The 26,992-nt window shown below is 41.7% G+C and overlaps 2 protein-coding genes across 2 annotated transcripts in view; one reads left to right on the plus strand and one right to left on the minus strand.

Moving 5' to 3' along the window:
* SCHIP1 (schwannomin interacting protein 1) overlaps positions 1-26,992 on the minus strand; it is a 122,014-nt gene that overhangs the window by 69,378 nt on the left and 25,644 nt on the right. The gene's annotated exons all lie outside the window — the stretch shown is intronic.
* On the plus strand, positions 11,368-13,090 carry LOC106969468 (ribosome biogenesis protein NSA2 homolog). Its single transcript, XM_053221265.1, is given in 1 exon segment — positions 11,368-13,090. A coding segment is annotated over 1 exon segment (921 nt). The 5' UTR covers positions 11,368-11,834; the 3' UTR covers positions 12,756-13,090.

The raw sequence follows: 26,992 nt of genomic DNA on the forward strand, positions 1-26,992 counted from the left end.
TATGTCAATCAGGCCTAAAATCTGGGGTCATCCTTGACTCTTCCCTGCGTCTCACACCCTACAGCCCACCAGCAAATCTTCTTTGGCTGAACCTTCAAATATATCCAGAATCTGCCCACTACTCATCACCTCCACTGCCACCATTCTGAACAACCATCATTTCTCACTTGGATTACTACAAAGGTCTTCTACCCAGATTCTCTGCTTCTGTCCTTCCAACCTCTCTTACCTCGGTAAATACTCAACACAATATCCAGGATACTTCTAAAACATAATCTGATTATATCATTTCTCAGGTTTGCTTAAAACCTTCTCATGGTCTTCATTTCATTCCCAGTAGAAGCCAAAGCCCTGCTAAGAGCTTGCAGAGATTTCTATCATCTGCCTCCTGGCACCCACAGGACCTGTTCATCCCTTCATTTGGTCCCTGCCACAAAGCCCTTTCATTAGCCCTTGATCAGGCCCAGCACCTTCTTGCCTCAGGGCCTTTGTACTTTCTGCTTCTGCTTGGAACTCTCTTGCCCTGGATAGCCTGTGTCTTGCCCTGGATAGCCTGTGACTTGCAACCATACGTTCTCCAGATCGCTCCTCAAATGTTGCCTTGGCTTTGAGGTCTTCCTTGACCATCCTGTTTAACGTTATAATTCTTACTTGATGCCTCTCCCTGCCTCCACACTTTGGGGCTTTGTATGAGAGCACACGCCTCTGCTTTGTCTTTAGCACATACCACATTTAAAATACTACATATGTTCTTGTTTGTTTATTGTTTAACTCCCAGTATCGTATCAGCTCTATACTAGCGGGACTTTGTTTTATTTATAGTTGTCCCCAGCATTTAGAGAGTTGACTGTAGCAGTCACCTCAACAAACATTTTGTGGGTATGAATGGTCAAATAGAGGCACATATTTTTTCATTCTTAATTTTCCTAAGGTTTCAGTTACTTTGTTTTAATAACTACCTCCACCCCTTTAGTGTAAAATTCACTTCATTTCAGGCAGAATGAAAGCTAAAGGTTTTAAAATATTCCATACTAATAAACGCATTTGAAATATGTATATACACACATGTATTTTTAAGCATAACTTGTCTATAATTGTAATTTTTAGAAATTTTAATCATTTCCTCTCATAGGAAGAAATCATAATTTGAAGTGTTTAGTTAGTCTTGGTGTCTGATTTAAGTGGCAGAACTTCCTTATACTAATTCTGATTAAGGTAGGTGCGGTGGGGGAAAGGTAAAAACACCTTGATTCTAGAACTGGTTCTGCTCACTTCTTCTAAGAAAGTCGCTTTAAACTATAGAATTAACCTTAGGGCCACCCTCCTGGAGCCATGGAAGTCTTTTTACAGAATGTCCACCCAGAGTCTGGGCAGGCAGCTGGGAATGGCCAACAAGCAGAGTTCTCCAGGTTGCCAGGTGGCCCTAGTAATTAGTAGAACTTTCATTCAAGCCTGGAAGTAACTGGCTGATCCCAACTAAGATCAACTGGCCCAGGGAGAGATGACTCCCAGGACCTAATGACCTTTGCTGTCGGTCCTGAGGCTGGGAATCCCGGGCAGCAGGCTAATCCCCACCCTGAGGCCCAGGCCTCATCTAGGGAGACAGGAGGAGAGAAGAGTGGGGGGGAGGATCTGTGGGAGAACTCAGCCTTCTGGTGGCCCCACCTTAGGCCACTGGCCCACATGATAAAGAGTGGGAGGCAGATTCTCAGATGGAGTGCCTGGTCCAAATCAGAGCTTAATCGAAAGGACAAGTTGTATTATATGTCCCTGTAAATTCCTTGGAAAAGTAAAGATTTCTCTGCTATGCAAATAACCATTTCCTTAGGAAGCAGTTCACGGATGGGGAAATGTTTTCTTAATTGAAGCCACTGGGTGGCAAGAACATGCAAGTGACAGTCAAACAGAAAAAGCAAAACAATTTACCTTTAGTGGTGGTGCTTTTCCGTTTTGTTTTGTTTTCCTCAGAAGATGTATGGATATGGGTTAGAGAGAGTGAGGTGTTATTTTTGTAAGTTTTTAAGTTTATTTATTTATTTATTTATTTAGAGGGCACATGGGAGGGGCAAAGAGAGACGGAGAGAGAGAGAGAATCCCTGTGCAGAGCCTGACACAGGGCTCAATCCCATGAACCATGAGATCATGACCTCAGTCAAAATCAAGAGTCGCCTGCTTAACTGACTGAGCCACCCAGGTGCCTCGAAAGTGGGGTGGTTTTAAAATATGTCCAAAATTCTTTGGTGCTCTTCTCTTAATGAAGTGGGACCTAATTCCCTTCTCCCTGAGTGAGGGTTGGACTTAGAAAAGAAAAGCAGAAGTGACACTAGGTTTAAAAAGACACATCTGCTTTCTCTCTCTCCCATTCTTTCTCCTCAGTCACCCGTACTGGGGGAAGTTAGCCACTCTGTTATAAGAACACTCAAGCAACCACTGGCAAGGGCCACATGGTGAGGAATGGAGGCCAGCCTCCATCCATGTGCATGAGCCAACTTGCAAGAGGACCCACTCAAGTCTCCGGAGGACTGCAGCCCCGATGAACATTCTGACCATGATCTCAGGAGAGACTCTGTGCCAGGACCACCCACCCAGCTAAGCAGCTCCCAGATTCCTGACCATCTGAAACTGTGAGATAACAAATGTTTGTTGTTTCAAGCTGTTAAATCTTATAGTAAATGGTTACAAAACAGTAGATAACTAAGACAGAGGGCAAGGACCACATAATTAGATTTTTTCATTTGAAAATTAAGAACCTGAAACATAGAACTTTTTTTTACCTTAACAAAATTATAATTTTCCAGAAAGGGAATGGACTTATGACATTTCCACAGACTAGGGCAGGGCCTCTAAGCAGGTTACACCTGATCCTGCTCAGTGACCATGGCTCGGAAACTTGGCTTCTCCAAGCCTCAGTGCCTCCTCTTGGTGTGGTTATGCGGGCTGCATGAGCTCATGAGAGCAAAGCCTCTGGCACTGAGGAAGCTCATGGCAGGGATACCTGGACCCTAGGCTGGCCTACATGCAGAGGCCCTGCAGACTCCCAGACAGTGCTCTGCCCACAGCTCCATTCTGCCCCTTCCTGGGGAAGCGGATACGAATCTGAGGTGATTAGGAGAGGAGATAGCAGAGAAAAGTTGATGGCAAGTTGTTCAGGAGGTTTACAGGGGATCAGCTTTGCTACACCATTATACACTCATTTCCACTTGAGTTTTGAATCTCAGAGCGTTACTGAAGTATACCCAGCTATTGCTTCCAGCTTTTCTACTGCTTTTTATCCCTAGCACATTAGTGTTAGACACAGCACTGTGACTGGGAGCCATGTGATAAGAGCATTGCAGGTACTGCTTTCTGTAAAAAGCTTTCTTTATTTAGCACCATTTGGGAACGAGTGAAATTTCCACACAATGGTAGCTTACTCCTCCGCACACACTCGTGTCCTACTTGAGTGTAATATACGTGGACTTTATAAACACTTTTGCTGATCACTGTTGACTTCGTTGTCTGACTTTAGGGTATCTGTCTAGGTTTCACTTGGCCTCAGTTGCTGAAGGTCTTACCATCAGATGAGTGAGAGGGGACTGCATGTTTATTTTAAACATATTTATTTATGTTCTTAGATTATAGCACATTGTAAATATATGTGTATAAAAAAACAAAATACAAACAATGGGGGCACTGAAGAGCCTGGAAGACCGTATTCCCAAGGCCATTCAAAACCAAGACGTAGAGGCTATGACTGGCAGAAAACACGGCGATGAAAGTACAATGAAGAATTTAACCAGGAGGTGACAACACACACTCAATTCTTCCTCTGTCGTCACTTAGTTGAGAAGAAGTATTAATCTACTTGGTAATTCACCATAGGTCACTTGGGTTGACTTAAATCTGATTTAATCAGTAGTAAGGTGTTCTTTTTATAGTAATCCATGGGGGCACCTGGATGGTTCAGTCAGTTGAGTGTCCAACTTTGACTCAGGTCATGATCTCTCAGTTGACAAGTTTGAGCCCTGCGTCAGGCTCCGTGCTGACAGCTCAGAGCCTGGAGCCTGCTTCCGATTCTGTGTCTCCCTCTCTGCCCTCTCCCCCTCATGCTCTGCCTCTGCCTCAAAAACAAATATAAACATTAAAAAAAATTATTGTAATCCATGAAGAAAATAAGCCAAATTATAAGCATTTTTAAAAAGACAGCTACAGAAGTACAGATATGGGCAAATACCTAGAATGGCCACACACAAAAGAGGGAAATTACTTTAAACCCAGCTAAGCACATCTCAAAGTGATTGGTTTCCAGGGAAAGAAAGATGTAACTCAGTGTCCATGTTGCTTTATATGACACTTAAGGCTAACAGAATCTGCTCAGTGCTGGTTTTACTTATGACACCCTGTTGCCTGCTTTTCCTTTTCAGACCCTACCAGCCATGCATGGCAATCATTCTTAATCCATAAAGAAAATTCTTTACCTGAGCATGGATTATGTTCTCAATATCCATGGGCTGCTGTTGGCATAATTTTATTCATGACAGATTTTTACTTCCTTCACTTAGTCCATACATTTTTCATTGAGTACTTAAGACAAAGCAGGCATGTTAATAGGTACTAGGAATATAGAGATGAAATAAGACATATCCCCACTATCATGGTGCAGACAGGCATATAAACAGACAATTATACATTGCATATTTACATTATTTAGACATAGTACATATAATTGGTTAGGGCATCTAAGCAAGTCTGGGAAAGGGAGGGGTCAAGAAAGATTTTCTGGAGTAGTTGATGGCTGAGCTGAATTCCTGTGACGGGTAGGCATTAACCTGGCAGATAAAGGACAGAGTGAACATTTCAGGCAGAAGATACAGCAAAGGCATGGAAGCTAAGAACAGCATGAATTAGGCAGTTCAGCAGAGTGGTTTTGGTAGAGCATAAGAAAATAGCAAGAATGATACCAGAGATAAGTAGGATACAGATTTGGGAGGCCTCTCATGCCAAATTTAGGAGTTTAGGCTTTACCCTGAGGAATTCATTAAAAGGTTTGAGAAGGAGACCACCTGAATGGGTAGACAGGTGGGTAAATCGCAGGAGAGATTTAAAGAAGGCCAGAGAGAAGCTATAGCAGTTGGGTGAGAATTCGTAGCATTTGTAGAATGGGAGTGGCATCTGTGATGGGGAGGAGGATGATATGAGGCATCTTTAGAAGAGTTGGTGACTGAGTGGTCATGGATATCATGGATATGATGGCAGAGGCCACTGCCATTAACTGATATGAAGGACACTGGCATAGACTCAACTTCTCTAAAGAAGAAGATGACGATAATGAGTTAGTTCTGAACATGCATTGGGGATAGTTTACAATTTATTCCCCCACTGTCTTCAAAAGGCAAAGGAATGTATCAGTTAAACTACAGCCTAAAATAAAGGTAGCAAGTGCTGTGTTAATGGAGGATATCACTCATCTATCAGAACACACTTGCTCACACAGTCCAAACACAGCTTCAGCACCCTTCTCCACACATTGCTCTGTCCCCGCAAGGCAGCCATCATATGTTTCAGCACAACAGGGTGGACCCCACCCATCCAATAGAGAGTACATGCATTGGAAACCCACGTTTCTCTCCAATCTAAAGGCTTGAGAGAGTACTGTTCTTTAAAAGATACACATGTGGGGCACTGGGTGGCTCAGTCAGTTAAGCATCTGACTTTGGTCAGGTCATGATCTCACAGTTTGTGAGTTCGAGCCCCGTGTTGGGCTCTGTGTTGACAGCTCAGAGCTGGGATCCTGCTTTGGATACTGTGTCTCCCTCTCTCTCTGCCCCTCCTCCACTCACATTCTGTCTCTCTCTCTCAATAATAAATAAGCATTATAAAATTAAAAAAATAAAATTAGAAGATACACATCGTGATTTGGAGATATCCTTAAAGTGAAGTATGCCTAGCTGAATTAAATAAGCAAGACCACATTGATCTTGACTACCAAAGTCAATGGGAAGTCTTAACATATTTCTGAGAGATTCCTAACTTAGGTGAAGGTTAAGGCAGGGCAGACCATGGTAATTGATACGATCTGATTTAACATTTGCTAACTGCCTATGTGATGGGCCAGAGTTTCTCAGTATGGCTTCAGGAGGACACAAGCCTAGGAGATGCTCCCTGGAGGGTGTCAGGAGTGGGGAAAGGTCTTCCTGATGAGTTAAGGTAAGATGATTTACATTACCATCCTCCTCCTTGAGACCACAAGGCACAGCAATATATTAAAGACTGAGAAAACCTACAGTAAAGACATACATTTAACCTAATTTAGCCTAGCATCACCAAAAGTTATATTGGCCCTGGAAGCCTTCTATCACATGATACCAATGAACTGCCACTGAAGTTAGGAATATTTCAATCCTCAAAACATACCCATTTTCCCAATGAGCAACAGAAGCTCTAAAATCACACAAAAAGAAAGTTGGCAGGGGAGATCTTAAATTCAGACTTTCCCTTTCTGGCTTCAGGACAGAGTTCACAGAATCAGATGAATGGAGCAGTAAATGTTCAGGGTCTGGGTTGATATTGGGTGACACATTTGCTGTGTCCAGGGAATGTCTGGGTCGGCTCCAATATTCTCACTGGGTCAGTGAAGGCTTTTTGAGGTGTTTCTCCATCAAGGCTGATACCTCATCCTGTTTTCCAAAGTCTTCCACCATTGGCCACTGTTTTCTAGCTTCTATAAAACACTATTCCATTTACTCTGCTATGGCCTCAAGAATTCTGGTCTTAAGGCCTTTGTTCATGCTGTTACCACTCCCTGGAAACCTTAGAGATCATTTGGTGCAGGCTGGTTCCCCAGGAAGCCAACTGAGATGGAGGTCACCAGGAGGAACTTCATCAAGGAGCACGCTGGGGATCTACAGCTGGGAGGGACTAGAGGAAGTAATATAGGGCAGAAGGAGAAGCCGGCTGCTAATGCAGCTGCAGAAAAGCCTAGCTCATCCTGTAAGGGAGCTCTGGGGCTGGGATGGCTCTTCAGAGTTGACCCAAGCTGAGAAGAAAGGGTCAGCCTTTAAGTCCCCCCACCATCAACCAGACATTAGATATGGGCTGCCCTTGGGCAAGGCAGCTATCTTTGGCCATGGGCAATTCCCCAGAGAGGCTCCTGGAAGAGAACTGTTGACTGTTAATATTCCAAGCAGCTGGGGGGAATGAGTGCTCCAGTTCCGAAGGCAGGTAGGGTGGGGTCATGGATCTGGGCTGCCTGATAGTGCCCTCTACATGGTTCAGGTCATGTTTTCCTACTCAGTTACTCAAGTCCATTGAGTTGTCTGCATTCTGTAGATGCCAAAAGAACTTGGTGTCTGGGCTGTGGGCTCTCTTGCACTAACCTTACTTTTAACACGTTTCATGGGTTTTACCTCCCTACATAGATTGCAAAGCCTCACAAAAGTTTTATATTTCCCTTGTGTCCTTAGTAGGGTTTAAGAAAGTGATCAAGAATCACTAATACATGTAGCAGAAAGGGTTAGGGATTTGGAGTCTGAATTCCTAATTTTATATCCCAGAACTGCCACATTAGAGATGTATAAAATTATGCACATCAGTTATGTCTATGAGTTTTATCTGCATCATTTATAATGTGGGAATACTAAAAACCCTTAGTTTACCCAAGCTCCAGGGTTGCTGTGAGAATAATAAGATGGTAAACTGAAAATGCTCTGTAAACTAATAAACTAAAATCAGTGTTTCCCCATTGTTGAATACCAGACATCCATTAAAGGGAAAAATATTGGGCCAATAAATGTAAAACTAGGTATAAATTCTTTATGCTGATAATACATAAAATAAATTTATAAATATAAACAAAAATGATATACAACCAGTTAATTACAGTGAAAAAATACTGAGTTATTGTGGCAGATCATGTTGCTTTATTGGCTTTCACACATATGGTACTAACTATAAGGCAAAGGTTCATTCAGGTTGGATATGCCAATTTTTTTTAGTGTATTTATTTTGAGAGAGAGAGAGAGAGAGAGAGCGAGTGAGCAAGAGCTGCGGAGAGACAGAGAGAGAGGGAGACAGAGGATCCCAAGCAGGCTCTGCGCTGACAGCACAGAATCCAATACAGGGCTTGAGCCCACCAACCATGAGATCATGAACTGAGCAGAAATCAAGAGTCGGATGCTCAACTGACTGAGGCACCCAGGTGCCCAGGATATGCCAATGTTCTGTGTGCCCTGCAGTTATTTGGTTTCTTCACCATTTGTGTTCATTTTCCACTGTGAAACTGATCATTTATATAATGCACCAAGAATCATTTACCCTTCACAGGAAAATATTATTTATGTATGTTAAGTCTACTTCTATTCCTTTAACTTTCTATTTTATTTGCCAATTAGAACATGAATCAGGATTTCAATTTAGCAGGAAAAAGTCCGTAAAACAGTGACTTCAGAAACTAAGAAATAAAAGATGTATGAGATTTATACACTGAAAACTATAAATTATTGCTGTGAGAAATTAAAGACCTAAAAAAATGGAGAGACATTCTATATTCGTGGATTACATCACTCAGTATAATTAAGATGGCAATTATCCTCGAACTGACCTATAGATTCAACACAGTTCCTATCAAAATTCCAGTAGACTTTAGGTAGAAATTGATAAGCTGATCCTAAAGTCTATGTGGAAATATAAAGGACACAGAAAAGTGTTTTTAAATACAACACCAAAAGCATAATATATAAAAGAAAAAACATGGGAAAAATACACTTCATTTAAATTAAAAACTTTAGTGTTTCAAAATTATCAAAAATAAAGTGAAAATATAAACCACAGTCTGGAACAAAATATGTGCTGATAGTATTTCTAATAAAGGATTTCTAACCAGAATATATAAAAATCTCTTTATAAACTAATAAGAGACAAACCCATTAAAAAATGAATAAGCACATGAAAAGATGCTCAATATCATTAGTCATTAGGGAAATGCAAATTAAAACAACAGTAAGATCCCATTTCATGACCAATAGAATGGGTATAATCAAAAAGACAAAATAATTATTAGTGAGAATATGGGAAAACTGGAACCCTCATATATTGCTGGTGAGAATGTAAGGTGGTACAGCAACTTTGAAAAACAATTTGGCAGTTTCTTTAAAAAAAGTTAAACAGGGGCGCCTGGATGGTTCGGCTGGTTAAGAGTCTGACTCTTGATTTCAGCTCAGGTCATGATCTCACGATCCGTGAGATGGAGTCCCCACTTGGGATTCTCTCTCTCTCTCTCTCTCTCTCTCTCTCTGTCCCACCTCCACTCGCATGTGCTCTCTCTCTCTCTCACTCTCTCTGTCTCAAAAATAAATAAATTTTTAGAAAGTTAAACATAAATTTACCATATGACCCTGTAATTCCACTCCTAAGTATCCACCCAAGATCAATGAAAACACATGTCTCACAAAGACATGTATGTGTTCATAGCAACATTACTCATATCAAAGGAGTAGAAACAATCCACATGTTCATGAACTGATGAATGGATAAACAAAATGTGGGATAGCTATATAATGGAATATGATTCAGCAATAAGAAAGAACTACTGATACATGCTACTACATGGATGAACCTGAAAACCAGCAAGCTAAGTGAAAGAAACCAGATGCAAAAGAATTACACATTGTATGATTCTGTTTATACGAAATGTCCAGAAAAGACAAATCTATAGGAACAGAAAGCAGATGAATACTTGCCTAGGGTTGGGAGTGGGATTTGGTAAGCAGGATCTTCTTCTACATTTGAGTAGTGGCAATGTTTGCACAACTTTGAAAATTTACTAAAAATCATTGAATTATACACTTAAAACAGGTGAATTTCATGGTATATAAATTATCGCACTAAAGCCATTTAAAAAAAATTTTTTTAGTTTATTTTTTGAGAGAGAGAGAGAGCAGGGAGGGGCAGAGAGAGAGAGAGAGAGAGAGAGAGAGAGAGAGGGAGAGAGAGAATCCCAAGCAGGCTCCATGTTGTCAGTGCAGAGCCTGATGTGGGGCTTGAACTTACAGACTGTGAGATCATGACCTGGCCGAAATCAAGAGTCAGTCACTTAAACAACTGAGCCACCCAGGCACCCCATCACACTAAAGCTATTTTGAATATCAGCTTATGGTTCTCATATAATAAGTAGTGTGTAGATAGCCATATCCATCACTGTCATGATGTTGTGGGGTTTTGTTTGTTTGTTTGTTTTTTGTGGGGTTTTTTTGTAGTCATCAGAGACTCAGACTCATCCTGTTTGCAGCCATCCCTAGCATGTTTTCCTGCCCTCGTGGTCATAACTCAATCTCTTTCCAGCCTAGAAAAGGAGAAAGAACAGACAGTGCAAAATGCATTAGCCTCTAAGTAGCCATGTTTAAGAATCTTTCTGGGAAGCCCCACCCAATAACTCTCTTACATATCATTGGCCAGAATGATATGTGTCACATGGCCATTCTTAACTTCAAGAGAGTCTGGGTAATACAGGAATATTGCCACCTGCAGTCAAATCAGGGTTCTGTTAGTAAGGAAGTAAGAAAGAGTGGATGTTGGTAGAGCAGCTAGCAATCTCTGAGGTGGAGAAATATTTCTTGGTGTCAATGAAAACACAAATAGAACCAGAATTGCTTACATAATAGAGTAGTACTCAGTTATAAAGTGACAATCCAGGTGATCCAGAATATGCTTACTATCCAGAATAGGAATGGGTTCTTATCAAAATGAAAACAAAAGCAATCAAATTCTCAGTGAAAACGTAAGGGCTCCAGAGAAACTATCTGTTACTCTGTTGAGAAACACTAAACAGAATAAATGTTCAATGTTGCTTGCATTTTTATTTAAAAGACAAAAAAGACTTATTTAACCCAACATAAGTTGGGTACTGGGCCATTTGGTGTAGTAGAAAGAACAGGGTCTTTGAGTTTAGAAATGTCTGGATTCAAAAGTTGGTCAAATCCTTTAAAAAATATGCCTGGGCAAATTTTGTAACTTAGCTAAGTCTCAACTTCCTTGTCTCTACAAGGAGAATAGTAACACCTGCTTCAAAGGGTTATTTGAGGACCAAATAAGACAGCAGGTATAAAGCACGTGCCCATGCATTAGCTTCCCTCCGGTCAAATCACACTGCAGCATGGTACAACGGTGCCTCATATACCCAAACGAAGAAGAACTCCAATTTTCTTCCTTGCCAAAATTAAACAGCTGTGTCAGAGTTCTCCAGCATGGTTTCCCCATATTTCTCTGGCTGAGACTTTTTCTCAAGAGAATTCCTAATTAGTTATTATCTATTCAACACACACACACACACACACACACACACTCTCACATATGCCAATGTGGTAGGGGTGGGGGAGCAAAAACAAAACAAAACCAAAAACACATTGAAGCTAAAAGTTAACCTGTGGAGAATAAAATTCAAAAAATACTTTTACTTTTCTACCCAGTGTTGTAACCTTCCTAATGGTTAATGCTCCTTTTACAGAGTCACAGAGAGCACTTAGGAAAACACACCAACCAATTTTATGTACTTGGCAATTTAAAAAATGTAGAACCTGTGTCAAGTGCTTGTGAAAGCAGATGTGCAGGAGGGGGGTCTACTGGCATGAACACCAGGTAGTCCATTACTTGCCCATTATTCATACCTCAGTTTCATGAAACCAACATGGAGTCCCTTCCATCACTTTCTCCCTGAAGCACCAAAACAGCTTAACACAGGACTGTTCACACTGGCTGATTGGGATTGGCTTGCAACTTAAGTAGTCTTCTAAGTCTTGGTTAAACACCGACTGAATAAAATTATATTTCTGTAAGAATACTATGTACCTTAAAAGAGAGGAATGAATGCAAAGTGGAAACCTGCAATGTGTCAACTGAAAGCTAGAATATTTAGTGTCCATTGTCATTCTCTACAAAATACCAAAATTGTATTAATAACGATAAGTCTTTGTGCCCTGGCAGCTGCACCCGGTGGCTCTGCAGCCGTCACCAAGCCACAAAACGAATATATTGAGTTACGCCGGAAGCACTATGGCTATCGTTTGGATCACCATGAGAAAAAGAGAAAGAAGGAAGGTCAAGAGGCTCATGAACGTTCAAAGAAGGCAAAAAAGATGATTGGTAAGCTTTACCATAAACAGCGCCACGCTGAGAAAATACAAATGAAAAAGACTATCAAGATGCATGAAAAGAGAAACACCAAGCCAAAGAATGAAAAGACTCCACAAGGAGCAGTACCTGCATATCTACTGGACAGGGAGGGACAGTCCCGAGCTAAAGTACTTTCCAATATGATTAAACAAAAATGAAAAGAGAAAGCAGGAAAATGGGAAGTCCCTATGCCCAAAGTTCGTGCCCAGGGAGAAACAGAAGTATTAAAAGCTATTCGAACAGGAAAGAGAAAAAAGAAAGCATGGAAGAGGATGGTTACTAAAGTCTGCTTTGTTGGAGATGGCTTTACTCGAAAACCACCTAAATATGAAAGATTCATTAGGCCAATGGGCTTACGTTTCAAAAAGGCCCACGTAACACATCCTGAATTGAAAGCCACCTTTTGTCTGCCGATACTTGGTGTAAAAAAGAATCCCTCATCCCCACTATATAGGTCTTTGGGTGTTATTACCAAAGGTACTGTCATTGAGGTGAACGTGAGGGAGTTGGGCCTTGTGACACAAGGAGGCAAGGTTATTTGGGGAAAATATGCCCAGGTTACCAACAATCCTGAAAACGATGGATGCATAAATGCAGTCTTGCTGGTTTGACAGCACTTTCAGACAAGTAACTCTTGACAATTACTGAAGGCTACTCACCAGTTAGAAAAACACCATTACTGTGGTGGTTCTCTGAATACAGCCAGACAGCCTTACCTACCTGCAGCCATCAAGAGAACTATGTATTCTATTGTAAGCAACATTAAAATAGGCTTATTTACAAATTGGTCTTTATTTTTTAGTCTGTTTAGCATTTAGACGTTCATAAATCTGAATAATGTTTTAAAAAGCAATTATACGGGAGCCTGGGTAGCTTAGCCAGCACTCTGCGCTGACAGTGCGGAGCCTGCTTGGGATCCTGTGTCTCTCCTTTCTCTCCCTGCCCCTCCTCCTCTCCCTCTCCCTTAAAATAAAGATTTAAAAATGCATTTAAAAAAGATTTAACAAACATAACGGTAAGTCTTGACAATAAATGGCACTTCCTTTACTTAAGAGACGAGAGGAGGCCAGCAAAACTGGTACGATACTTTTGGATGCAGGGATACAGTCTGATTTGTCCAATCACTTTGCATCAGTGGTTTCATTTTTTTCCACATCCATGACCCATCTGACCACCGTGGCGCTTCCCTGCCCGTTTTCCTTCTCCCTGTGAAAAGGGGAAGAGAGGGAGAGAGCGTGACTCCTCTCCTGGAAGGCATCTTACAGGCTGCATGACAGGAGGGGCCCTGGATGGAAGCCGCACAGCTCTCTTCCGCGAGCGGCAGCTTGGCCTGCCAAAACCAAACAGCTGTCGGAAGTTCTACAGCTGCGGCTGCCGCTGCCACCATTTCCCAGAACTCTCTCCCAGACCTCAGATTGAGAAATCCTAGCTGTCCTTCGGTGCCCTCCACGGCCAGTGGCGGTTCATTTCCACTCCTGGGTTTGTGCAAGATTTTTCTTATCCCGAGAAATGCCATGTGACACTTGAATTGGAAGTCAATCAAAAGCAAAGCACAGTAAGACCATACTATTATTCAATTTTCTTGAGATTCGTCTAATATTAGAATGACCATTTTCCTGCCTTTCCTCTCCACACCTACCCCAAAACACAGAACACAAGCAATATCCTGTTCCCTCAAAGCCACAGACCAAGGGCACCCCATCTAACACAGCTTCGCCCACCGCTCCAAGCAGACCTCACGGTAGCAGTGCTTGTTGATTTGGTTAAAATAACGCCCTGCATAACGAGTAGCCTTCTCAGCTATCCTACCAGGTAGTGGCATTTCACATCACAAAACGTGCTTTCATATACACATGCACATATTCCGAATATAATTCGCTGCTTTGTAGTGGTTGTTTTGTGACCACAATTAGGCTGATATATTTGATATATTTGATATTTACAAGTGAAAGCGGTGGCTGGGGAGGGGGGCAGGAGAGCTGAGTAACATTTGGGTTCTTCATTTACTCACACGAGAATTCGCTAAGCATCGGTGTGCCAGTGGCTGGCGCTTTGTGCTCATTAAAGTACTTCCAGAAGTTTCATTTTGCTCACACCCTCACTGTGTGAGGGGATGGCACAAGATTTTGTGATTCTGTGATCCTTTCAAAGGTTAACCCCAAATCTCTGGATTCCCTGTCCAATGCTCTACTTCAAACACTAGGGGTCAGCAGCCTTCCAAAAGTCACCGGTCAAGTGACGAGCCCAAGTTCTGGGGTCTGGGGTCCTGGGGTGCTGGTAGAGTGCGGGTTGGGGCTGATTGAGTTCAAAAGATACTAGTGCTTTCCCAAAACCTAGTCCCAATCTTTTATAAATACAACCTTTACTTTTATTTGGGTACCCTCAGCTTCTTGTGCAAAGCCCAGGTGATTGGGGGAAGTTAATCTGGCAGTGGGATTTGCGGCTCAAAGTTAACTTGCATTATTCCACCTCCCAGCTTCCCGTATTGGGTCAGGGACAAACATGTGACCCTATTTGGACCTATTTGGACCCTATTTGGACCAGTAAAGATTGAGGAGAAATTTGCTGCGATGACACTGAAAGTAGTTTCCCTGCCTTTCCTTCAGTAACCACCTCCCTCCCCTCCACTCCTTCCCTACCTCCCTCTCTCCTCCTCACGCCCACCCCCCACCCGCCCTGATGATGAAAAAACCCAAAGCCCTAGAGATACAGACAGTCATCTGGAAACTACAAATGTGTAGGGACAGCTATACAATGAAGGCAACTGCAAAAACAAAAACAAAAACAAAAACAACCCACACAGAGTGCTAAAAAGCAAGACCTTGGGAAAGCAACAAACTGGGGAAAGAATAGGGCTCCAGCCCAGCTCTTTGCTACTGACCTCCCTCCCCTGGAGAGCTCTAAGCTGTCTACTCCTCTGTCTCTACAACAGTGGCAGTTCCCATAGATCCCTGGTTCAGTAAAGAACCAAGGAGAGGGTTGAGGGAGTCCCCATACAAGTCCAGGGACCAGGACAACTGACCCCCACATCTCTGCTTTCCTTAGGCTATTATACAAAAAGAAACGTTGAATGGGTCCTTGCACTTTCTTGTGTTTTTTAAGATGAAGGGGTATGGTGATAATGGGCATGGATTTTGGAGTCCACTGGACCCAAGTTCAAATTTCAGCAACTCTCCTTACTAGTTATGTGACTCTGAGCTTTTCTGTCTATAAAATGAGAATGAATAAAGCCTACCTTTCAGAGTTGTTTTGAACTTTAAGCGTAATAACATATGCAATGGGTTTAGCATTCAAAAAATAGTTGCTAGGATTATTTCAATAATCCTCGAAATGAAAGAGCACTATGGCAGGAGAAAGCACAAGAAAAACAAAAACAAAAAGCAGCCAGGTCCCTAAACATTCTTCCCAATACATACATTTACTTCTCACCCATGACAAGATACCCTGAGTGTATATGTGCTAATGAGAGAAGGTCGCAAAACCTTCAAAATCCATGGGCCTCATGGACCCAGTATCCATGTCAGGGCAGCTCAGACCTGCAAATGGAAATTTCGAGCTTCTGAACGTAAGTGCAACTTTTGAGCTAGTGATTCATTAACGATGTGATTCCTCAGGTAGGTAGGTCTTATTTGTAGTGAAGCAGTATTCAAAAGAGCTACCAAAAAAGATAAAATTGTCATCCTTGCTTTTTTTTTTTTTTTTTTTTTAAAGACACAGGCTCCTAAAGATTTCTATCATTCATTCAAAGGCAGATACCCGGACCAAAAGGTTAGGACCTGCATTTGTATGTTCGTTCCAGGATTCCCATCCAAGGCAAAGCATACGCAGTAAAACCTTGGATTGTGAGTAACTTGTTCTGCAAGTGTTTTGCAAGATGAGCAAACATTTCTAATAAATTTTAACTTGACAAATGAGCGATGTCTTGCAATACGAGTAGTACGTGACGCTAAATGTCGCATGATCACAACTGAGCCGAAGGTTCTTGAAATTCACTTTGATATACAAGTGCTTTGGATTACAAGCATGTTTCCAGAATGAATTATGCTCGCAAGCCAAGGTTTTACTGTATAAGGTATCCGCCAACAGAGGACCACAGGCAATCTCTCTCTGTTACACGGTTTTCATTCTTTCTGTGACAGACGTTGCTTATCTCCCGGTATCTGTTCTCTCCCTCTTTCTCATTGATAGAATATCTCCCCACCCCCACACCCCAGGATGACACTACATTTTCCAGCCTCCCTTGCAACCAAGTGTGTGTACTCACGCACCTGTGAGTACATTCTGGCTAAACAGATCTAAACAAAGGTGTCATGTGTGGCTTTGGAAAGTGTCCTTAAAGGAAGGGAGATGTGTCCTTGCCCCTTCCTACCAGCTGGATTACAGTGTAATAGAAGGTGTTCAAGCAGCGAGCCTGGATGATGAGGAAGAAAGCTATGTACTGAGGATGATGGAGCAGCAAAACCGAAAAAAATCTTCATTTTGAAACTGCCTTATATTCCTGACCTCCACACTTCTTTTACATGCATGAGAAATAAAATTCCATCTTGTTTGAGGCACTGGCATTTGGGGCTTTTTTGTCACTCACAGCTAAACCTAATCTGAACTGATACTTTCCTATATCCATCGTTTATGTTTTCTCCATTCATCTGTGAGACCAGACTGCACTGTTTTTAACATGACAAGCCACTTACGAATGGGGTATGGATTCATCAGTCATTCCCATCATACTCCCCAAATCCCACTCACATCCTACAAAATGAATTCTACCCACGGTGTAACATCAGAAAGGTCACCTCCCAGACATGGAAAGAAATAGAGATTTAAAAAAAAACAACAAAAAACCAAGAACAAAACCTTTTTGTTTGTTTTACAGAAAACCCTATCTATTCAAGATGACTGCTTTCTCCTATTTTAGCCAGCAATTTTATGAAACGAAGACTATTTTCTTAGTGACCTAAACTCCTCAAATGCTTGCTATCAGTTACAAGTAAAATACTTGCTACATGCAAGCATCAATTAGACACAATGTAGTAAAAGACACTGTACTCTGGAAGAAGGTCATGGGCCTTGGCTTCAGATCTAGGAGCACTTCTTGGCTTTGCCACTTACTTGCAATGTGACCTTGGTAAGTAATTTAACCCTTTAGTACTTCCAGTTTCTTCATCTATAAAATGAAACCTCATACAATACACCTGACCCTTGAACAACATTGTTTTGAACTGCATGTCCACTTACACACAGATTTATTTCAATAAATACAGTACAATACTGTAAATGTATTTGCTTTTCATTCTTTAAAGTTTATTTATTTTTAGAGAGAGTCATTGGGGGAGGGGCAGAGAGAGGGCGAGAGAATCCCAACTCACAAACTGAACCATGAGGTCATGACCTCAGCCAAAATCAAGAGTCAGATGCTCAACTGACTAAGCCACTCAGGCACTCCTATATTTGCTTTTTAAATGATTTTCTTAATATTTTCTTTTCTTTAGCTTACTTTATTATAAGAATACAGGGGCGCCTGGGTGGCTCAGTCGGTTAAGCATCTGACTTAGGCTCAGTGTGTGATCTCACAGTTTGTGGATTCGAGCCCCGTGTCAGGCTCTGGACTGAAAGTTCAGAGCCTGGAGCCTGCTTCGGATTCTGTCTGTCTCTCTCTCTCTTTCTCTCAAAAATAAACATTAAAAAAATTTTTTTTAAAAAGGATACAGTACTTAATACATGTAACAGACAAAATATGTGTTAATCAACTGTTTACGTCATCAGTAAGGCTTCTGGTCAACAGCAGGCTATTAGTAGTTAAATTTGGGGGAAGCCAAAAGTTGTATGCAGATTTTCCACTGCAGGGGGCCTGGCACTCCTAACCCCTGCACTGTTCAAGGGCAACTGTACTTGCAGAAAAATCAAATGAGCTAATATGTGCAATGCACCCAGCACACAAATAGATGGCTTAATAACAAAAGTTTCTTTTGTTTGTTCTTTTTTGTTAGAAATGAAAGACTATGTATGGGGTTTAGCTTCGTAGAACTGTGTCTTATAAAGTCTTTTTAGTCTCTAAAACTTACTAGTTATAGAACAATAGTGGACTTCAGTTATTTAAGACTGTTTCTTCAACTGTCAGTCAGGCTTAGGACAGTGCTATCATTAATCATAACAATAACAATTGCTGACACATGGCGTGATCATCAAATTTCGGGCACTGCATTAAGTCCTTTATTTTCATTATTTCAATAAAACCTGTAATACCAAGAGATGTTTTTAAGGACGTAAACAAAAATGAGAAGCTGATTTTAAGAATACTGTATGTAGGGGCACCTGGGTGGCTCAGTCGGTTAAGCGGCCAACTTCAGCTCAGGTCATGATCTCACGGTCTGTGGGTTCGAGCCACGCGTCGGGCTCTGTGCTGACAGCTCAGAGCCTGGAGCCTGTTTCAGATTCTGTGTCTCCTCTCTCTGACCCTCCCCCGTTCATGTTGTCTCTCTCTGTCTCAAAAATAAATAAACATTAAAAAAAATTTTTTTAATAAAAAATAAAAAAAAGAATACTGTATGTAAAATAAATTTATAAAACTGCATATAGTTTTATATGATTAATATAAATATTAATATAGTAGTAATATTGATTAAATAGGTTACTTCTTTTAGAAGCAAATACCCTGATTTTTATTTTACTTATTTTCAATTTTGTTTGTTTATTTATTTATCAATTTAAAGAAAGAGCATGAACAGGGGAGGAACAGAGAGGGAGAGAGGGAGAGAGAGAATCCCAAGCAGGCTCTGTGCTAGACCTGGGGCTCAGTCTCACAAACTATGAGATCATGACCTGAGCCGAAATCAAGAATTGGACGCTCAACCCACTGAGCCACCCAGGCGCCCCCATACCCTAAATTTTAGAAAATGAAAGGTTCCAATCATAAAAGAAGGTACAAAATATTTGGTTCATTCCTGAAACTTGTGTTTAAATGAAAAAGCAATCTAAAGCTGTATAATGTCAGAATAGAGGCACCTGCTTATTGTTATTGCTTACCATAAAAGTTATAACAAAATATCCATGCAGAATATATTAATTTTCTTTCCTTTTTACTTAAAATAGTCCTCATCATTTGATGCAGGAAAAGGTAAGTATCTGACAATTCCTAAGAAAAATATATCATTATGTACTCATATGTCCTGTGTGTAAATATATACTGAATACATCTGCATGTACGTTTTTTTCTCTTATTTATAAATAAATGTTTGTGTTCCATAATATTTTTGTAAGTTGACTGGAATTCAAAAATTTCTCCCTTCAGGGGCTCCTGAATGGCTCAGTTGGTTGGTTAAGCATCCGACTTCAGCTCAGGTCATGATCTCGCTGTTTGTGAGTTCAAGCCGTGCTTCAGGCTCTGTGCTGACAGCTCACAGCCTGAAGCCTGCTTGGGTTTCTGTGTCTCCCTCTCTTTCTGCCCCACCCCCACTCACACTCTGTCTCAGTCTCTGTCTCTCTCTCTCTCAAAAATAAATAAACATTTAAAACAAATTAAAAAAAAAAAAGAAATTTCTCCCTTCAGAGAAATATTTACAACTGTATTTTACTTACAGTAACTGCTACCACCCCAGCTGAAAATTCTTCCTTATGTAAAAATTCTTGTATATACATAAACTGACTTTGCATGTAACTTTTCTATAAATGCAAGAACATTTTGCCCCACCATGAGTCACTTCTATTGGACATAATGAGGGACTAAAGGATTTAGTGAGGAATGAAAAGGGAAAAAAAAAGTAGATGCCACAAGCTGAGGTTTCTGGAAAAGATAAAAGAAGAATCCAGCCCACAGATGATTACAAACTGCATGTTTTAAAAAATGCCCTTAGTTGCCAGCATTTAAAAATGGGGATTTTTGGTTCGCCTGGGTGGCTCAGTTGGTTAAGCATCCAACTCGATCTCAGCTCAGGTCTTGATCTCAGGGTTGGGAGTTCAAGTCCCTCACTGGCTGTAGAGATTATTTTTTAAAAGGGGTAAAGTCCAGCTTTTTAAAGGGGACCCCAACCCATCCTTCTTAACCTGGCCAGCCTTACTGAACTTCTCTGTGTGCCCAATACTCTCCTGCATGTCCCTCCTTCCCATCTCCCACCAGACTGGGGGCAAACTCCTAGCTCATCCATCAGGTCCCAGCATGAACCTTCCATGTGTTCTCACTGCCCCTCATTCCCCATCACTGTGTTTACCAGGCTCCTCTGCAACAACCCGTGGGGCCGTCTGTCTGCTGGCCAGTTAACACTGTCGGCTCGTCACCTTGGCCACCTGTGTCCCTGGCACCTGGCTCAAAGAGGGCCTAGCACAAAGGAGGTAGCGAGGCAACTTTTCCTGGATAAGTATGTTTTGTTTTGTGCCCCATGCGGTGCCATGCTCCTTGTGATTCTCTATTTCCCGATCTCAGAGATGAGAAAGCTGAGGCCCAGAGAGGGTAAGCAGTTTGCCTGGGGTTAGGATTCCAATTCAAGTCAGTGGACTCCAGAGCCTGCCTCATTTCCACTGTGCCATGTGCTGGCATTTAGCCTTCCCTTTCCCCGAGAGGAGCCCGGGCAGCGTACCTTGGTCTGAGTGTGTTGGATGCTGCTTGCATCTATTACCTCAGGAAGAAAGAATGCCTGAGGAGATGGAATTTAGGTGGTTACTCAAGACTGCACACACAAATATGAATACAGCCTCTTGAACACCAGAGTAAAAGAATGTAGGTCAAACAAATTGCCCTGCCCAGAGTCTCCCTTTGTTGCCCAACTTTTCTCACTGCACATGTAAGGCCACAAGTGGAAGATAGCTAAGTGGAAAATTCCAGGAGTTTTGTAACTATCATTAAAAACAAAGGCTCAAGAAATCAAGGAAAGGATTTTTAAATCACTTTCTTTTTGGGGCACCTGGGCGGCTCAGTTGGTTAAGCAGCTGACTCTTGACTTCGGCTATGGTCATGATCTCATGGTTGTGAGACCACTCCGGGCTGGGTGTGGAGTCTGCTTGGGATTCTCTCTCTCTCCTCTCTCTCTTTCCCTTCCTCCTCCCCTCCCCCTCTTGCTCATGTGTGCACACACATTCTCTCTCTCTCAAAAAGAAAAAAAATCACTTTCTTTTTTTACCATCCTAACTCAGAAGTTCAGATTCATCAATTTGTTGAGAGCCAACCGGTACAGAAAACTGCAGTAGGCCTTTGGAAAAACAAGGCTCGTTTGGCTGTTATGAAAATGGAGTGAATGATCATGATGATGACACAGAAAACTAACTGATATTAATTACGGGTCAAGTGTACATACACAATGCCATTTAATCCTCTAACAGCCCTGTCAAGTTAGGTACTATTAATACTCTTGTTCTATAGATGTAGAAGTCACGGTACAGAGAAGTCAAATAATTTGCTCATGATCACATAACTAGAAGGGACAGAAAGGATTAGAACCCAGCTCAGCTGGCTCCAAGCCCACTACACAGAACCAGCCTCCTAGTTTGTGTAATACTAATATAAATTACACTCTCTGGTAGTTAGAGTGACAATTTTAGAAAAATGTGGTACAGAATTGTTTTAACAACATTTCTCTATTTTTAGTTTTTCTTAATATTTATTTATTTTTGAGAGAGAGAGAGAGAGCACGTGAGCAGGGGAGGGGCAGAGAGAGAGAGACAGAATCTGAAGCAGGCTCCCAGCTCTGAGCTGTCAGCACAGAGCCCAACTTGGGGATCAAACTCACAAACTGTGAGATCATGACCTGAGCCGACGACGGACGGATGCTCAACTGACTGAGCCACCCAGGTGGCCTGGTTTAATAACATTTCAATACTAATGTGTATCTTACATATGTGCTATCCACAGTAAGAAACTTGGTTAAGTTGATGAATGCTTAATTCCTTCTAAGGTAACAATGTAAAGGAAGAAAAAGAAAAATCCCTTGGAGGAAGGATCTGAAGGAAAAATTTAGGAAGTAAGTTGATGTAGAAGTGCCAGATTTTAACCTTAAGAGAGATTTAAGGACATCTAATAAAATCAAGTTTTACAGTGACCTGCTGGATGCTGTGACCAACAGAGACAAAATAAATATTCAGGTTTGAAAACATACAACAACCTTATCAACTTATCAATACCATGCTGCAGAAATAAGTGACACCATTGCCCCCTACCAATTTAGAGGAATTTAAAAAACAGTCCTTTATGTTAATAATTTTGCAGGATTTAAAGTTGAACATGTAGATGTGGATCTCCTGAGCAGCAGAAAGCCAAAGACCAAATACCAGAGAAAAAGCAAGTTAGTCATGGAAAAAATGGATAATTCAGTAGCTGGTCGTTCACGTCCTTATTCTAACTGAATGACATCATTTAGAACACAAACACTGTGGTGCTTGTCCAGAAAGTTTCAGTCACTTTCCTCCTTCATATACAGAGTGCACGGTTTAATTTTTATCTCCCTTTCATGATTCTGTCGCCTTGGTATGCCCTTAGAGTGATTATTCATTTCTCTATGATCAACATAAGGCTTCTTCTTCACCAAAGTGTTCTCAGACATCAGTACTTTGCTTTGGCATAATGACTGTCAACTCTTTGCACTGAAACTTACATTCCACATCTCCAAATCTGCTTTCACTATTGTTATCATTACCTAGCCAGTGTCACAGAAGAGGGGGAACTGTAGCTATGCAGATGGCTTTCTCACGGATACCCCCCAGATGTCACTGCCCAGTCACACTGTTTTCACCACCACTTTCCTCTAGGAGCCTGGGAAGAATGGGTGTGTGATCACTCTACCCTGGCAGATCTCCTTTGCAAGTAGTAGTACATCAAAAACTCACGGGGTGCCTGAGTGGCTCAGTCAGTTAAGTATCCCACTCTTGGTTTTGGCTCAGGTCATGATCTCACAGTTTCATGAGCTTGAGCCCCACATTGGGTTCTGTGCTGACAGCACATAGCCTGCTTGGGATTCTCTCTCTCCCTCACTCATGCTGTCTCTGTCTCTCTCAAAAGTAAATAAATAAACTTAAAAAACAACAACAACAACACAAAAAACCCTTACTGGATTCCAACCAGTGCCAATCCAATGATCCAGACTCCCCTCTAATCCCTCCCTCGCACACACATAGACCATCTCTCACTAGGTTCTAATGATTCAACATGCTTTATATGGCCTGTATTCTGCCCTTCATTCTCCTACTGCCACCCTCTGTCTTAGTTCAGGAGTGTTTGCACTGCATATCCAGGGCTTCTTTTTTTTATTTTTTTTTCCCAACATTTATTTATTTTTGGGACAGAGAGAGACAGAGCATGAACGGGGGAGGGGCAGAGAGAGAGGGAGACACAGAATCGGAAACAGGCTCCAGGCTCTGAGCCATCAGCCCAGAGCCTGACGCGGGGCTCGAACTCACGGACCGCGAGATCGTGACCTGGCTGAAGTCGGACGCTTAACAGACTGCGCCACCCAGGCGCCCCTGTCCAGGGCTTCTAAAATGCACTCCATGTAGCACAACCCTGGAGAAACGTGGCTCCACAGCCTCCCTCCCACTGCCGGCTTCCCTGCACACACCCTACCCCCTGGCCATCTGGTCCCCATGCAGTCTCTCTTCCATGTCTCCAGAATTTTACACATGCTATTCCCTCTGCCTGGAATGCCTTCTTCCACATCCTCTTTGCAATTCCAAAAGGGTTAACTATTTTTTTTAAAAAAACTAGCTGAAGATTCTCCTCCTCTGACCTACTCAAATAAAGTGAATCCTTCCTTTGGACCACCATCATGTCTAACTGCATACTTTTAGCACATATATTACCCAATACCAAGATGGTTTGCATGTTAAGCATCCCTGTTTGGGAGTCAAAGATATGGTTTCCAATCTCAGTTCTGCCCCCTTACCAGCTGTCTTAGTCCATTTGGGCTACCATAATAAACTACTATAGAATGGGTGACTTAAACAAGAGACACTTATTTCCCACAATCTGAAGGACTGGAAGGCCAAGATCAAGAAGCCAGTATATTTGATACCTAGTGAGAGCCTTCATCTTAAATCCTCACATGGTGGAGAAAGGAGCATTGGTCTCTCTTCCTTTTCTTATAAGGACACTAATTCCTTCATTAGGGTTTCACTCTCATGACCTCATCTAAACTAATTACAATGCCAGAGACTCCACTTCCTAGTACCATGACACGGGGGGTTAGGTCTTCAACATATGTACTGTGGTGGGGACACAAACATTCAGTCCATAACACCAGCTATGAAATTAATCTAAGTGCCATCTGTAAACAGAGCCAATAAAAGTTACCTACCCCAGTCAGCTGTTGGTACTATCCTAGGAAATACTACTATTATTGGGGAAACTGAGGCAAAAAGACTAAGCACATTTCCAAATGTCACACTGCTAGTAAGTAGAGGAATGGGGGTTTAGCCCCCAAGCAGTCTGGCTCAGGCCCACATTCTTAACTACTGGAAACCTGTCTTCCCTACTAGGAAATGAGCTGGCTAAGTTGTTGAGTTGCCAAATGTCTAAATTTGGTTCTACCCTGCTCAAAGGTCATAGAGTCTTTAGCAGACAGTGTGTGGCAGAAGAACTGGGGCAGAAGCGGGATGAACTAAGGACTTATTGTCTGTGTCCAGGTCCCAGCTCCATAGACTTCTTTACAGCTCTTCTACTGAGCCCTTGACCTCAGCCGTACTCTTGTAGGTCTTCCTATTCTACGTCCCCTCTACAAGACCAAACTCAACATCACTTGTTTAAAGACAGATATTAGAACCCTTCCAGGAACAATCAAATCAGAATCTGTCAGTGTGTCCCAGGCACTGGTAGTTTTAAGGGGCACCACCCACTTTCTGCTCATCAACCCAGTAAGCAGCTAGCATTGAAAATCATTGCCAGGAGCTTCCCCTTTCCCTGAGCAGCTTCCTGCATCTCATGATCATCTTTTTGGTGACACATTTATGAGAATCCTCTCACTGGAGTTCTTGATCATACTAATGTCATGAGAACCCCTTTAACATTCTGGCGAATGTCTGTGGGCCCCTTCTCAGCACGATGTTTTTACATGCATACAGCAAAAAACATAGGATTACAAGGAAACCAATTATATTGAAATACAAATATATTAACCATTAGGAGTGAGTTCTTAGACCCTAATCTTAAGGTCAGGAAGCCAGTCTTCTCGTATCTAAGAATTGAACACACACTTGGCGGTCAACAAATGCTTGTTAGGAGAATAAATCCAAGAATAAGTCACACACTGTTGTGAATTACTGTTTTAGTGATAGAGAAGTACTCTACCTGAGGAAAACTTTAGCAATGCACCATTTCAAAGCTGATGAGATTCAAATGTTATGCAATCTATTTCTGAAACAAGTTCCTAAGGCATGAGAAAATTTAAAAATTGGTAGCCTTCTAAAAAATCAATAAAATCAAATTTCTGAATATGGTATCATCACTTCCAGTCTTTGAAAATGTTCCTCTCTTGCCTATCATAAACTGTAGAAAAAAGAAGGTGTGGCTAACTCAGAGGTTTCTGTACTCAAATGAGAAAAATGGGGGGATCTGAATTTTTTCTTGCTTCCGTAGACAGAATGGCCTCTCCCAAACATGTCCATATCCTAATCCCCAAAACCTGTGATTGTATTTCCTCACCTGCCAAAAGGGACTTGGTAGATGTGATTAAATTAAGGGTCTTACAATGGGGAGATTATCCTGGATGATCCAGGGGGGTCTAATGTAATTAACCAAGGTACTCATAAGATGAAAGTAGGTAAAGTCAGAGGAGGATATGTAATGACAGAAGCAGAGGTAGGAATGTGGGGCCATGAATCATGGAGTGCAGGCAGACTTTAGAAGCTAGAAAAGACAAGGAAACAAATTCTTCTTTAGAGCCTCCAGAAGGAATCAGCCCTGCCAACAGCTTGATTTTAGCCCTTTAAGACCATTTCAGACCTCTGGCCTTCAGGACTATCAGATAATAAACATGTTGTTTTAAGCCACCAGGTTTGTGGCCGTTTGTTATAGGAGCAATAGAAAACTAATACATGTGCCCATATCCAACAAGCAAAAAAATGGCCAATAGACACAATGTAAGAGAAAGACTCAAGCACACAGGTGGGCTGTTTCCTTTATGCCAGTGTTTTGCAACTGGTTCCATGTTAGGACAATCTGTGGAGCTTAGATAGATGACAGGTAGGTAGATAGACAGACAGGTATAGATATAGACACACACACACACACACACACACACACACGCTAATGCTAGAGCCCCAAATGAATCAGGCTCTTAGGGTGGGGAGTAATGCCTTGGATCTGAATATACTAAAGTCCCTCAGAGTTTGTGATACACAGGAAAGGCTAAGAACCCTACCCCATACCAACAAAAGTAGACTAAGATATAGTTAATATAGAGCCCTCTTCATCCAAGGTAAATATATGCTATTTATAAACATTCTTATAAATTCTTATAAGCTACTGTGAATCAAGGAGATAGCAATCAAAATAAAAATAAGCAAAGAATCAAAGAGTTTGCCCACAGTTACTGGCAAATCTCTGACCTGGTTAAACAAAGAACCCAACTTCTTTCTAAACAAATTCAATTCAGTACTCTAGTCACTAGAACAGAATACATGTCCTCACTCCAGCCCATATTAAATCTCCATTTCGATTAGCAAAGTGTCAATCTGTAAGTAAGCATGAAAAACCCAAGGCCTGATAAGTGGTTAAGGCACTTGAGTTATGTATGTGTGTATGTGTGTGCGTGTATGTGTGCGTGTGTGTACACATTTTTTTTATTTTAGAGAGAGAACACAAGTGGGAGAGAGGGGCAGAGGGGGAGAGAGAGAGAGAATCCCAAGCAAGGCCCATGCTCAGTGCAGAGCCTGC

This window comes from Acinonyx jubatus, chromosome C2 (genome assembly GCF_027475565.1).
Source record: "Acinonyx jubatus isolate Ajub_Pintada_27869175 chromosome C2, VMU_Ajub_asm_v1.0, whole genome shotgun sequence".
NCBI lineage: Eukaryota > Metazoa > Chordata > Mammalia > Carnivora > Felidae > Acinonyx > Acinonyx jubatus.